A 15,838-nucleotide genomic window follows, 5' to 3' on the forward strand; every position below is an offset into this window, starting at 1 on the left:
CGGTGGGAGTGCAGACTGGTGCAACCACTGTGGAAATCAGTATGGAGATGCTCAAAGAACTAGGTTTGGGAGTCCCTTTTGACCCAGCTACTTGCCTGCTTGGTATCTTCCCTAAAGAGTTAAAAGAACCATACCATAGAGATATTTGAACACCCACGTTCATAGCAGCAACAGTCTGTAATACTAAAACTTGGAAGCAGCCCAAGTGCCCATCAACAGGAGACTGGATAAAGAAAATGTATGTGGGTTTTTTTTATACAATGGAGTACTACTCACCCATAAAGAATGAAAAACTAGAGACATTTATAGCTAAATGGATGCTCATTGGTGCAATACTCGTAAGTGAAAAAACAGAACATATGTAAATAACAAATAGTTTCTCTAGCGTGAGAAACTGAAAGGGCAAATAAGGACCAAAAGATACAATAGTTAATGTGAAATAGGAAGCAAAGGTGCCAAGGGGAAGGGGAAGTGGGAGGGGTAGGGAACAGAAAGAAGGGAATGGGATTAATATGAGAAAAAGAGAAAATGGAAAAGAAGTCTTTGTAGATAGGGAGGGGTGGAGGGGTTGGAGGGCAGGGGAGGGGGAAAAATAAGAACCCAGATGGATTATGTAAACGTGCAAATTTCCAGTGAGTGTCATAATACTGTATACCTTAAATGTACCAATAAAATTATGGTTTAAATACCCACCAAAACACAGAAGCAACTTAAAGCGCCTAGAGCTTTATTACTCATATTAGATTTACACATCAGTGCCAAGCACGGTGGTGCACACCTGTGATCCCAGCACTCAGGAGACCGAGGCAGGACTGCTGTGAGTTCAAGACCAGCCTGAACTACATAGTGAGACCCCCGTCTCAAAAACCTAAATAAATAAATAATTCACGCATCTGAAAGTTTAAAACATCTTCAATCAACTGGTAAATAAAATGTTAGATTTTTCAGTTAGTACTAAATTAGATGTTGCATCAAGGAATTCATCATAGTAAAAAAAAAAAAATTCACTACTCTTACATGGATTTAAACAATGAATGAAACACCTAATACTAAACAGCTTTTCCGGGGGTTGCCAGGCAGGTCGAGAGGGCTGGAATCCAGGGGGCTCGATTTCCACACATCCTATCACAGCCAATCACAAACAAGAATGAATGGCTTGTTACTAGGCAGATATTAGCAGGCAGGCCAAACGCGGATGTGTACTCAGACCCTATGCACCAATGGCACCCAAGGAAAGATGGCCCTCTGAACGGAATAGCCAATAAGAAGCTCAGGTTTCTTATTGGCCAAGCAGGGCTCAAACTTGTGATCCTCCCGCCTGAGCCCCCAGAGTGCTGAGATTAAAGGCGTGCACTACCATGCCTGGGAGTTTACAGCACTTTTAGAAGTGTAAAATAAGCCTTGTGAATCAGGTGCACACCTGTAATCCTAGCACTGAGAGGCTAAGAGAACTGCTCGAGCCCAGGAGTTTGAGACCAACCTGGGCTTAACAAAGACCTTATCAAAACAGAAAAAAAAAGAGGTCTTCTCTACACTGAGTTCTGTACTTCATACATAAAGTTATACTTCTTACTTTCATACAAGTTTCTTTTATGTTTTTATTTTCACACAGGGTATGCTTCCAGAGAAGTTATAAGTGAATTCTAAGATATAATAAAAGCAGAAAAGCTCTTCGCACACCTGCCATCACAGAGCTGTCTTGTGTTGATTTCCTGTTTCCCATCGCCTGAAAGGTCTTTCCCCCATTCCTTATAACCTAAGGCTTCTCTGCACACTGGGTCAATACACAAATATCATGGTTTATGGAACATCTACAGCCTTTTCTGCATTCCTTACCATATTAGTTTCCCAGGGTTGTCATAATAAAATGGCACAGACTGGCTTAAAAGAGAATTTTATTGGCTTACACTACTTCAAGAATTTGAAAGTAGGCTGAGGGTTTAGCTCAGCCGTTCGGTGGCCTGCCTTGCAAGCGCAAGGACCTGAGTTCAATCCCCGGTACGAAAAACAAAAAGGAATTTGAAAGCACAATATCAAGTGATGGACAGGGCTGGTTTCTGTTCAACCGCTGTCCTGGTTTTTGCCAATAGTCATCTTTTGGCAAATTCGCATGGCTGTTCTCTGGGTATGCCCTTCATTCCATTTTGTCTTTTTCCCCCCAGTAGTGGGGATTTAACCCAGGGCCTTTGCATCAACCTACATCCTCACCCTGTTTTTATTTTTCAGAATCTTAGTTAATTGCCCGGACTAGGCTCCAACTTGTGATCCTCCTGCCTCAGCCTCCCAATATGTTGATCATGTGCCACCACACTCGAATTCACTTTCCCTTCTTCCAGGAACACTGATGATGCTGTATTAAAGGTTGGCTCTATCAGCCTCATTTTAATGACCTGTTGGAAGTCCAAGTACTCACACTGTGAGGAACTAGGGGTTAGAGCTTCAAAATACAAACTGAACGGCTGGGGATTTAGCTCAGTGGTTTTGCTGCCTGCCTTGCAAGCACAAGGGCCAGAGTTTGATCCCCAGTACAAAAAAATACACACACACACACACACACACACACACACACACACACACACACATATAAACTGAAGGCAGAATCACATTTATTTAAATCATACCCTTTCTCTTTAATCAGTTCATATATGCATATTAAGGTTTGTGGAATTTCCAGATTTTCTTCATATGGTTTCCCTCCACCACGGCTTCTGATATGTGACTCTAAAATTGAGCAAAATCTGGGACAGGGATTTAGCTCAGTGGTTCCGCCGCCTGCCTTGTAAGCACAAGGACCCAAGTTCGATCCCTGGTACAAAAAAAAAAAAATTTTGAGCAAAATCTTTTGCACATTTCCAACTGACACAAAATCATCTTCGCTATGAACTCTTACGTGTTTGCTAAGACCTGAGATAGGAGCACAGATGCTCCTAAATGCTTTACATTTGTAGGCTTCTCCCTCGAGTTCGTGTCTTCAAAATGAACATGACACCATTAAGCTTTCCCGCACCCCTTATACTGACAGTTTCTCTTTGGTAATATCTTTGTGTATGATTCTGAAATGAACTTAGAGAACTGAAGGCTTTCCCACACTCTTTACATTCATAGGGCTTTTCTCCAGGGTGAATCCTCAGATGTCTACGAAGATTTGAGGAAACAGCAGACGCTTTCCCACATCTGACACACTCAAAGGCTTCTCTCCAGTGTGAGTTCTCGTGTGCTCGTGCAGGCGGGAGGATCTGGTAAAGGCTTTCCCACAATCTTGACATTTGACAGGTTTTAATCCATGGTGAATTTGAAAGTGATCATGAAGGCAGGAGGTGTTTCTAAAGGATTTCCCACACACCTTACCCTCAAATGACTTTTCCACGGTGCGATCTTTCACACGTTCAGGCAATTGAGAAGATGTTGGAAAGACAGTCCCACACTCCTTACCTTCATGGGGTTGCCTCCACTATGGGCTCCCATGCGAATATTAAGGTAAGCAGAACACCTGAAGCCTTTTCCGCAGTCCTTACACCTGTAGGGTTTTTCTGTACTGGGTCTTTGCATCAGCACAGCAAGGCTGCTGGCGTGAAGGAAATCCATCCCACATCCGCTCAGCTCGCCAAGTTCGTTTCCACTGTGCATCCTCCTGTCAGTCTGAAGATGTGACGGATCAACAAAGGCCTTCCCACAGTCACTGCCTTCAGCGGGTTGGGCCTGAGTGCACCTTCTTGGGTGAAGGACAGCTCGAGGTTGGCTGAGGGCTGGTTCGCACCGATTCAACATGAAAATTTTCTCTCCAGTAGAGATCACCTTGTGCACAGGAAGGAAGTCACGCCCAGAAGTGCTCCATGTATTCTGAGTTCCCACGTGTGACTTAAAGCATGGAAGTCCACTGACAAAGTCTCCACAAGGCTCGCAATCACAGAGTTCTGCTCCACTGTGGCTTTCTGCCTGTTGATGAAAAAGGACGTGGGCCGGGAATTTAGCTGAGTCGTTCCGTCGCCTGCCTCATAAGTATAAGGTCCCGAGTTCAATCCTCGTATCAAAATAAATGAATAAATCAATAAAATAAATAAATAAAAAGGATGAATACTGACTAAAAGATGTTTTAGATTCATTAAAAGATCCCATGCATCCAAAGACAGAATTATTATGATGATTATCTCAATTTGACCATTTGTATTACATATATACAGCTCCTGTTCTGCTGATTTATTGCTTGTTTAGAGACAGAGTCTTGCTATGTTGCCCAGGCTAGCCTCAAACTCCTGGACTCGGAATCCTCCCACCTCAGCCTCCCAAGTAACTAGGTCTACAGGCACTGGTACGGCTTGTACTGAGATGCCCCCCACAAAGATTCATGAGGTCATAGGTAGGGCTTTTCGACAGTGCCTGAATCTAGGGTGTATGCTGGGATTACGGGTGTGTGACTAACAAATTAGCCTACTGATTCTTTAGTTTAGTTGTGGGTGTGGATAATGCGGAGGGCCCCCTTGGGTGTAAGTGGCACCATCCCAAAGGCAGGTAGCCTGGAAGGGATAAAAGGGAGAGGCAGGCTGCTGCTGCTTCTTCAATACCGTGTGGCTTTCCTGCCTTCTGCCCGCCATGAACAGTTTCTTCTCTGCGGTGCCCCTCTGCCGCGCCATTCTGCCTTAGAGCCAGCCGACTGTGGACTAAAACCTCTATACATCATGAGCCAAATAAGCTTCTCCTTTAACTTGTGGATGATGGATATTTTGTCCTAGCAACAAAGAAAAGCAAGTAAGACAGGCACAAGTCACCACGTCCGGTTAGTTAATTCCTTCAAAGTGAAATGAGGAAAGGCTTTGCTAAGAGCTCTGCTACCTACTTTGATTTTAAAAACATCTCTAGAGGGTTTCAAATAAATCTTTTTAAAATGACCTAGTTACATATCTGGGAATGTGTGCTTCTGGGAACTTTAAGCAACAAGCTTAAAAGCTCTTAGAAATTCATCATATTCCAAGGTTTCCCTCCAAGGCTGCTACTCCCACTCACTTAGGTCAAGGCAACTTCTCTCAAATATCTCTCACTTTTCCGATTTTCTTTAACAGAATTCCTAACGTCTCTGAATGTGGAAAATAAATATCCTTGTGGCTGAGCGTGGCGGCACACATCTTTAATCCCAGCGCTCAGAAGGCTGAGGCAGGAGAATCACCATGAGTTCCAAGCCAGCCTGGGCTACACAGTGAGTTCAAGGCCAGCCTGAATTACGGAGTGAGACTCTGTCTAAAAAGAAAAAGAAAGCCGGGAAAGAGACAGAAGGAAGGAAGAAAAAATATCCTCGTGAGCCTTACCGTGTAAATCTTTCTGGAGGTTTGTGCCCTCAGAAAATCCTGGTGAAGTGCGGACTCTTTGGTTTTACGTCCCACTTTCCTTTCTGCAGTCAAAGAGAAAAAGAAATAGAAGAGTTTGGAGACAGAGATGACAGTGTAAGGAGGAAGTGAAAATGACAGGGCTCACTTCTGTCTTCAAATTAAACACAGCTCCAAAAAAAGAAACACCAAGTTGGGCACGATGGCACATAACCTGGGAGGCTGAGGCAAGAGGATCACTGCGAATTTAAGGTCAGCCTAGGCCACACAGCGAGTTCAAAGCCAGCCTGAACATCAGAGCGAGACACTGTCTCAAAAAAACAAAAACAAACAAACGGACAAAAAAGAAGCAGCAACAAAGGTAAGGACACAGGGTTAAAATTTTAGATGATTTATGACAAATACATTCTGTGAGAGTTAAAACTGGTGGTAAAAGCAAAGGACATTACCATGGGAGGAAATGGAAATACAGGAAAAGAGACAGACATCGAAACAGTGAGCGTAAAGAAGGGACACAATGACCTATATTATGAGATGACAGCAAAGCCTGAGCAGACAGAAAGTAAAGACATACAGGTTGAGGACTTCCTAATATCTGAGACCTTCTGAGGTGAGGTCTCCTCATTACAAACAGTGAGCTTGCTGCTCAGAGTCATTCTCCAGGAATACGCCCCTTCGAGAGCTCCTCCCTCCCCTGTCCTTAACTCTTTTTGTTGCAACCAAGAGATAAGGCTGGGTTTGAGGAACTCACATCCTGTACGTGAAGAGACTTTCACAGAGTGGAAGAGTTGATGGGCCTGCCTTCTCTAGATTCAGAAAATAACAGCCCTGATAAAAATAATGCAACGATTTTAAGAAACATGCTAATATCCTTTCTGCCTTGTCCCCCAAAATTGGTGTCTCTGGCCACTGAAACCTAAACCCAGGCTTATGTTCATGATTACAAAACACTAAGGCTTTTATCTGAACAGAAAATAAAGTACATGGGCTGGTGATTTAGCTCAGTGGTGCTGCCACCTGCCTCGCAAGTACAAGGTCCTGAGTTCGATCACCAGTTCCAAAAAAAAAGAAAAGACAGTGCATGTAACAGAAGTGTTCATTTTCATGGGGGAAATGACCATATCTGTGAATTTCTTTGTGTGTGCGTGTGTGGTGCTAGAAATGGAACCTAAGGCCTTGCCCTGCTAGGAAAACACTCGACTTCTGAGCTATACACCCAGCCTGCACAACTGTGATCCTGAAACATTACAGTGCATCAGATCCGTCTGGAGATCTTGCAATAACGGAGTCGGCAGAGCCCAATTGGTATGTCAAAGATGGACACTGAGAACGTACACGTCCAACAGTGATAGTCACGTGACGTTCCTGATTTCAGACCACATTTTGAGAACTGCAATGATAGATCAAAACCTATCATAGCAGGGACCACATCTTGGTTATGTCCCACCGTATCCACAGCTGACATCACTGATCCTGCGACACAGTAAGTACTCAGCATGACCTGTTTCCTAAGAGGCTACAGGAATGACAGCGGTCTTACCTACTGCGGCCAGGTTCTGGTAGTTCTCCAGCATCACGTCACTGGACAGGTTTCTCTGAGTTGGGCCCAGTAAAGCCCGCTCCTCCTGGGTGAAGTCCACGGCCACATCCTCGAAGTTCACCGAGTCCTGTATCATCACGCACAGGCTTGTTTGAGCCAAATAACACATCCACCACCCAAGTTCCCAGGAGAATGAAGAAGTAACACAATGGCCGCATAGCGTTCTGAGGCCCCCCAGCTGTCTACCCAGGGTTCGGTGTCCCAAGGAAGGGCACGATGTGGCGACTCTCTTCCCTGTGTCTGCACTGACTCAACGTGGATCTTCCTCTGATCACATGGCTCTGACAGCCTTTCTTGAACGTGATCTTATCACAGTGCAACTGGACTAGATGCTCATTTCACCTCCCCCGAGAGCAGCACACTCTTGAGCACACTGTAGATGCCTGATAAACGTAAGGAATGAATACACTCTTGAGCTCAGCAACATCAGAAACATGCAGTCAGCACCACGAGGCAAGATCGGTTAGTAAATATGAAGTATTGGAAGGCGTTCAAAGCAATCCCTCACCCGGTGGCTCCTCTCTCTGGGGAAATCTGACGAGGGACCCGGGTCCTTGAGTGAAGGTTGATTTGCTTTAAGGAGGCCTGGGAAGCAGAGGGCAGTGGGCACACCTGTAGTCTCAGCTACATGGGGGACAAAGCTAAGAGGATAGTTTGAGTCCAGGAGTTTAAGATCAGCCTGGGCAAAAGAGCAAAACCCTAGGTCTTTAAAATATGAATGGATATGGACAGACAGACAGACAGACAGACAGACAGATGCTGGGTGTGGGGGCAGTGCACTTGGGAGGCTGAGGTGATTACCATGACTTTAAGGCCGGCCTGGGTTACACAGTTTCATTCAACATCAGTGTCACCTACATACCAACACCCTGTCTCAAAGACAATAACAGGTAATAGCAAGACCCCATCTCTTAGATAGATGGATGACAGACAGACAGACAGACAGACAGACGCGTACATGCTCTGGAAATGATTCCAAGTAGAAGGAAGTCTGTTCCCCCAGTGGATCAAGTACACGATTGTGTAGATTCGCCAGGCAATCAGCCCTCTTGTTTTCGGCCTCTGTCTTTCCTTCATGAAGGCAGACTGGGTCCCTCTAAAGAAGACTGCATGGAAAAGAAAGAAGACAAAGAACTAAGAGTTGACCGTACTTCCCACACTCACCTGCCTGGAAGTTACTCCATCCTAGTTCCAACTTCCCATATATACCTGGCTGAGGACATCACTTAGTAGGACAGCGCTCGCCCAGCTTACAGGAGGCCCTGGCTTCAATCTCCACTACCGCAAATCAAAAACAACTGCAAAAATGCAAATCCCCATACATCCCTGTACACTTATGAAAACTCCCACAAATACACTTTACTCTCATGAGATGCCAGAGCAATTGCCTCACACAGAGCCAGACACAGAGACTGTGTGCTATGCTGGCCACCAGGAAAAAGGTCACAGACTCGTGATCCAAAAGGAAAGTGACGCCCTGGGTAAATATTCGTACACGCCCATGGAGATAAAGCTCATGAAGCCAAGTCAGGTGGCACCAAAACATCCGTGCAAGGGCTCACTTCTGCACATCCTAACTGAACCAGCAGCCTGGCTGCCTGTGCCCAGGCCTACAGGCTCCATATTGCGCTCTAAGGAGAACTTAAACCAGAGTCTCTGGAAGACCACAATGGACTCAGCACAGGAGGAAACGGTTACCACCCTCCCTGGGAGGCTGAGGGCACCATGGGCCTGAACACGCCTTTCCTTGACCCAGGGTGACTTCAGGACAGCTTGCAAACCTGCACGGAAGCGGCAGCCTCCACTCCCCTTTATTCAAAGTAGAGTCCTGTTCACATCACCATCGATCAACATGGTCAACTGCTAATACTCCAACACCAATCAATATACAGATGGTGTATGTGACAAATCACTGAGACAATCTGACAATCACACTAGAAACACCAATCTGCACTTACGGAGAACTGGAGGCTGAAAGTTGCACGAGGAGCTTTATGGACACGAGATCACTTCACATATTCCTACTGGCTTGAGTGACCAGGGGTCCATGCACGACTGACCCCTCAGGCAGCCTGTACCGCCCCATGGGACTGTCCCACGCTGCCCAATGGGACACTCATGCATGCACCACCAGTGGTTTCCAGCCACCTGGCCGCAAGACACATGAATGACAGGCCGTTGTGAATGTGTCAATCACTGCAATGACCCTTTGTAAGAGATGTCGTTGTGCCTAGTAAGCAGCCCGATTTTATACCCAGTTAAGAGGACTTCAATGCAGTTACATTTGTCACTAACACCTGATCTACCGTGGTGGTTGTTATAGGACTGATGCTTCTTATCCAGTGCCCGGTCTACTCTGGTTGGTTTATAAGTAGAGGATCCTTGTCTGAAATGCTTTGTGATAAAATAGATAGATAGGCATTTCAGTTTCCAGAGTTTTTCAGGTTCTGGAATCTTCACATAAATTTTACCAGGTTCAGCCACGCATTCAAAAAGCTGTGGACTTCAGAGCATTTTGGATTTCAGATTTTCAGATTGGGGATGCATAACCTACACTTCTCAGTGTGACCAGAGGTCACTTTATTCAACATAATGGTCACTAGCCACATGTATTATGGAACCTGGGACAGAACAACAGTGAGACCTTGTTTTATTTAAAAAAAAAAAAAAGAAGCCAGGCGTGGTGGCGCACGCCTATAATCACAGCACTCAGGAGGCTGAGGCAGGAGGATTGCTGTGAGTTCAAGACCAGCCTGGGTTACATAGTGAGTTTCAGGTCAGTCTCAACTACACAGTGAGACCCTGTCTCAAAAAAACAAAACAAAACAAGCAAACAAAAAAAGACTGAACAACAACCATGGGGGTCAGGGATGTAGCTCAGTGGCACTGCACCTACCTGGTAAGCGCAAGGTCCTGAGTTTGATCCACAGTACGAGAAAAAAAACAAAAACAAAAAAAATGGGACATCAAGCAGCAGGTGGCCTGAGCTTCCTGCCACGACCTGGGTGGTATGTGACACAGCAAGGCATACTGGGCAGCAATCTGTCATCAAACACAGATGGCACAAAAGACACCAGGCTGAGACAGGTCCGGGAGGAAGTGCTCATCTACCGGTTTGATTAGTGCCAAACTGCCCAAGGAAAATTAATCCTGGCATACAAGAGACAAGGATCAAGTGTTCGAACACCAACCGCTTCTACAATGCCTCTGTGGCTACCGCAAGCCAGATGGACTAGCAGACACCTATAATTCCAGCTATCGCCAGTTGGGGGCCAGCTTGAGCAACTCAGTGAGACCCCATCTCAAGATAAAAAATAGAAAGGGCTGGCAATGTAGCTCCATACAAAGGCCGCAGGTTCCATCCCCAGAACCACACAAACACACACACACACAAACACACACACACACACACACACACACACGCAAAGGTAGTAAACCCTGGACATGTGAATATCAACCACAGCCTCAATACCCTTTACAGAAACAAGAAATGCAGCAGCTTTGCCTATTTTCTCTTCCCTTGGTAAATGTGTGTGTTTCTTCATATGCATGCATTTATTTACATTAACTAACCGTGCGATCCGAAGTCCTTTCCACTTTGTTTCACCTGCGACCAGCGGCTGAACTCACAATTCTGTCTCTAGGTAACACGTACTAAGACTGTGACTAAACATGAAAAGTAATTGATCGTCTCAGATGGCTACACAGGACTGTCGGGAAGGTGCATCCTGTCACTGTGCGGAAAGCTAAGGGCCTCTTCTCTTATGCCTTAAAATCCAGACTCATCCCATTATTATGAGGACACCCAAATGTGTGCACAGCCGGAGTGGGCTGAGCCAGGCCCCAACGGATGAATCTTGCTCTGATTTCACTTTCAGTACCCGCTATGGAATCAAAGATCATATTATTGATTTATATTATATGTCTATCAACAGCATACTCAGCTTTGTACACCTAGGTGTGTCGTGATGTGTTTTTTCGTTGTTGTTTTTTTTTTTCCCAACACAATAGCTGCCTTCACATCCATTTTCAGGCCAGACGTGAAGTTATTTGAACTCAGCCGTACCCCATCACCCCAACCTAGTTCAAGTTCAAGTTTCCCCCGCTCGGACAGCTGTTTGCTACCCACCTTTCTTATTCTTCATCTACTGACCAAAAACCCCACATCCGCAGAAAGGGGCCGCAGTTCAACTAACGGTTCAAACCAGAGTCATATAAGTCAAGTCCCCTCTTCCCTGATTGTCTCTTTTGAGACACAGGAGAGCAGTTTGTTTTGTTGAGCTCAAAACTAATACGAACCCGAAGGCTCTAATGGCTGAATGAGGCATTTGGTCCAACCCTGAGATAACGGCACATCAGGGTCTTGAGCTCCCAGAGAGACTGAAGCCGCCTGATTGTAAAAGTGGCAAGATAAAAAGGACCACTGCCAACATTTGCTCCCCTGACCCTGAACACCGCCTTCCTAGGGGCTAGAACGGATAACTAGGCGAATCTTAAAGGTAAACTCCCCAACCGCAAAGAACTGTTACGTCTGGGTTGAAAAGACGAACTATTTTGTGACCACGATGTGAACAGTGAGAATGAAACGTAACCACCCACATGAAGTCAAGGCTGTGAAACCCTATAAAAGGTGGAGCTGTAACCCAGTGCGTCGTCGATCCAGGCACGGCTTATGTGCGACCGACCCTTATCGATGAGTACATTTGTTATTTTACTTCCATTCTGCCGCCTCTCTGTGTGTCCCTTACTGATTCCTTCCGTGACATTTGGTGCACTGGCCAGGAAGGAAGGGGCTGACACAGCCCGTGTTGGGCCTTGACCCGAGTCCCGCGGCCCGGGGATTTCCTGGGTTCCCTTCCTAGGACTCGGGGGCCAGCTCGCCGGCAGCAGATCGCTCAAACCTGGAGCACAGAGAGCAGAAGGGAGGCGAGTGAGGGAAATCGTCCGTCTGAATGGTGAGATCCCCTGGGCTGCTACCTAGTTTGTCCTGCTTTGCTTTGGTTCTTAGTGGAACGTTTGGGTGGATCACAGATTGGAGGCCTGATTACCCTCCTTTCTCTGCTATTCGTGAGGATTTCTAGCCTCAATTTGGGCAAAAGTATAGAGTGCTGTCCTAATCACCCCCACCCTTGGCCACTCGTGAGGGTTTTGCTTGTATATTCTCAATCTGCTATTGTTCTTTCTTAGGGGACCCAGGGAGGGAAGGTGTCAACTTCTCGCGTGACTGTGTGTATGAGCGAGACTTGGTTAGGAGAGTGAGGGGAACACGAGCTACGGAAGCCGTCGGTGGCCTCGTCTGTGCACCAAAACAAAGGCAGGGGGCGCTCGCGCTTACAGAGCCCTCCCGGCGTGGTGGAGCTTGTGTGGGTCAGTCCTGCGAGTCTGTGGCCGCGCTTGTGACGAGAAACTCTCCTTAGTCCGAGTGGGCCTGAAAGAGCTGGGAGGCTCACAGCCAGGCCGTTTTCCGGAACAGCACCCCACCCTCTGTCTTGCGTCACCGGACAAGGGAATATCTAGTGTCGCGAGCCGGCGACGCAGAGCACCGTCCAGCAGTGCCTCAAACCTGAAAGAGCAGCGGGGTGGAGATGGGGCAGAGAGAAAGAAAGGACGCCAAGAGTCTGATCAAGGCGACGTTTATTGCCGGCAAGCGACGGCCTTTTAAAGCAAAAAAAAAAAAAAAAAAAAAACAAACTATTATGGGATGGGGTTACCATAGTAACTGAAAGGTCACACAGGAAAAGAGCAAACAGGCTCAACAAAAACAACCCACCGTGGGTAGTAGTAACCCGGACAACCACACATCTGAAGGTCAGAGACAAGAAACTGTAACTTACAGGAATTCCACAAAGGAAACACACCACCTGCTAAGCTGGAGAAACTTAACACATACGGAGTTACTAAAGTTAACAATACCTACAACCAATACTCATGATCCCCACAATCTAGTTGTCACGGGAAATGCTAACACTAAACCAACTGTTCTTACCTGCAGGATTCAGAATTTTGATAAAGGTTTTGGGATTATGGGATAAAACAGAAACCAAAGACACTCAGGAAACTTTGTAGCCTATCTTGGCCCCAGTTAAATTGCTCTTGGCCACCTGAGGGAACCACAGAGGAAAATTCAGAATGGTTGGGAGTAAAACTGCTGCCCGAGGGCAAACTAACAAATATCAACATATAGATACTTGGCTAACTTTGTGTTCGTTTGTTTGTTTTGGGGGATTGTTTGGTTGTGGAGACAGGGTCTCACTATGTAGTTGAGACTGACCTGGAACTCACTATGGAGCCCATGCTGGTCCCAACTCATAGCAATCCTCCTGCCTCAGCCTCCCGAGTGCTGGGATGACAGGTGTGTGCCACCACGCCCAGCTTGGCTAAATTTGTGTATAAACATGCCCCCTTGGCTTCAAATTGTGCAGTGAACAGGGATGCCCAACTGTTTGTTGTTAAAACCCAACAAGACCCTGGGAAGGAAACAGGAGATTCACCTCCTCCTTATCGGGCTAGAGTTCAGGAAACAAGTCCCTAGTCCCCTCAGCTCTTGCTAATTCAAGACTACTGGCTCCAACTCCCAGGAGCACTCCCTTAGCCCATAGAACCGGGTCTAAGCCTCCACACGCCGCTACATGAATACCCAGGAGAGGGAAGGATCACTTTTATACATTAGCCTTTTACCTCCACTGGCCTAGTTAACTGGAAGAGAGGAAATCCCTCTTTTTCGGAGGATCCAACGAAAATGGTTCAATTGTTTGAGTCAATATTTTGTACCCACCGCCCCAATTGGGAAAACTGTAAGGAACTCTGTAGAACGACTTTAACCACTGAAGAAATCCAGAGAATTATTGGGGAAATTAAAAAGACAGACAGTCCCCGCATACCACCGGGGACACCAAATCTGGTGAATGGCATGAGCAACAGTTCCCATAACTAATCGGCCAGAATGGAACCCGAATACCCCAGCTGGCCGGTGTGATCTGGCAAACTACAGAACCTGTCTTTTAGCAGGAATGAAAGCTGCTAGTAAGAAGCGCACCAATATAATTAAGGTGATGGAAACATTCCCAGGGTCGGATGAGAGCCCCGAAAAGTTCTATGAAAGACTCCGTAAGGCGTATCGGATGTATATACCACGTGACCCAACTGCAGCAGAAAATCAACAGCTGGGAAACACTGCTTTTGTAACTCAGTCTGCTACAGATATTAGAAAGAAGATACAGAAACAAGATACCTGGGGAGGGATGAATATAACACAGTTGTTACAACTGGCTAGGAACGTGTATGTTAACAGAGATTCAGTCAGAGCACAAGCAAGGAAGGTGAGAGAGAAGAAAGGTTATGGGAAATGTTGTGCCGGAAGGCAAACGGCAAGAGAAAGGGGAGGAAAACAAAGGTCAGATGGGTGTGAAAGAGAAGGAATGAATTAAGAGAACAGATTTAGAGCCTGGTCAGTGTGCGTACGGCAGAGAAAAGGGACATTTTAAGAGTAAATGCCCTAAGCTAGCCGCCTAGAAGAAACAAGAGGCCCAGAAAACTAAAGACTCACGAGATAGGAGTTTTGCTCCCCCTCCTCGGAGAAGACCGTGAATGACGGGACCGGGCTCGATAATACTCAGCCCTCAGGAGCCCATGGTTAAAATGAAGGTAGGGGACCCAGGTACCTTTCCTCGCAGATAGCGGCACTGAATATTCAGTGGTAACTAAACCAACTGCTCCACTAGGGGGAAGACAAGTACAAACAACCGGGGCTACTGGGCTTTCAGAGAGATGACAATTTGGTCATGAGAGAAGAGGTCAAATTGGAGGACACCAAATAAGACATGAGTTTCTCTACCTACCTGAGTGTCCCATTCCACTAATGGGCCGTGACCTGCACCCGGTAGTTTCGAACCTGTACACTTTGTTAGGCTTTAACACCACCCTCGGCAGCCTGGTTCGCTGGCTGAGACTTAAAAGGTGCTCTCTCCGGTTTACGGATTGCCCCTGTGTCACGGCCAGTCTTCGCCTGTGAATGGGGGGACCCGATGGACGGACTGAACCATCAGTTTGCTCGGACCAGGTTACCGCAGGGATTTAAGAACTCCCCCACACGCTGGGGAAGCGTCAGCCAAAGACCTGCTAGAATGCCCCGCGAAGGAATACGGCTGTACCTCGTTACAGCCTGTAGATGATTTACTGTTATGTAACCCATCCCAGAAAACCACCGGCGGGGCACCAAGAGGCTATTAAAGCTACTCGAGGAAGCGGCATATAAAGTTTCATGGAAAAAAGGCCCAAATCTGTGTGCAACAGGTCAAATGCTTAGGATTCCAAATTTCCAAAGGGATACGCTATTTGGGAAATGACAGGAAACAGGCCATCAGCACCATACCTGAACCCAAACACGAACGCAACTGAGGGAATGGGGGGGGGCACCAGGTTTTTCTAGGATTTGGATTCCAGGATTTGCAGACATAGCCACACCTCTGTATGAAACTTTAAAGGGCCCTCAGCCGCTACTGTGAGGGGAAGAGCAAGAGTCAGCATTTAAACGACTAAAACTAACACTCTCTGCTGCCCCTGCACTGGGGACCCCTGATGTATCCCAGCCTTTTACTTTATGTATGACTGAAAGAAATCGTACTGCTAGCCGGGCGCGGTGGCTCACACCTGTCATCCCAGCACTCGGGAGGCTTAAAGTGGTGTTTTTACATTCACTGAGTTGGGTGACCCAAGTACTGCAATTTTAGAACATCTTTATCGCCTTGAAAGGCAATCCCATCCCTTTAGCTGCCAGCCTCCTACCTCCTAGGCCCCACAGCTCCGGGCATCCATAGAAATAGAGATGTTTTCACCAGGCGTGATGGCACATGTCTGTAATCCCAGCACTCGGGAGGCTGAGGCAGGAGGATTGCTGTGAGTTCGAGACCAGCCACCAGCC

General features: G+C 46.6%; 1 protein-coding gene across 1 annotated transcript in view; it reads right to left on the reverse strand.

Moving 5' to 3' along the window:
* Positions 1–2,898: 2,898 nt before the first annotated feature.
* LOC104869441 (zinc finger protein 426-like) overlaps positions 2,899–15,838 on the reverse strand; it is a 19,394-nt gene continuing 6,454 nt past the window's right edge. Inside the window, 5 exon segments of the mRNA XM_019209122.2 lie at positions 2,899–3,187; positions 3,190–3,438; positions 3,441–3,936; positions 5,301–5,383; positions 6,859–6,985. Of these exon segments, the coding sequence (XP_019064667.2) occupies positions 2,937–3,187; positions 3,190–3,438; positions 3,441–3,936; positions 5,301–5,383; positions 6,859–6,985 (1,206 nt within the window). The 3' untranslated portion in view covers positions 2,899–2,936.

The sequence above is a fragment of the Fukomys damarensis genome, unplaced genomic scaffold, assembly GCF_012274545.1.
Source record: "Fukomys damarensis isolate Sample0158 unplaced genomic scaffold, DMR_v1.0_HiC HiC_scaffold_37, whole genome shotgun sequence".
Lineage (NCBI taxonomy): Eukaryota > Metazoa > Chordata > Mammalia > Rodentia > Bathyergidae > Fukomys > Fukomys damarensis.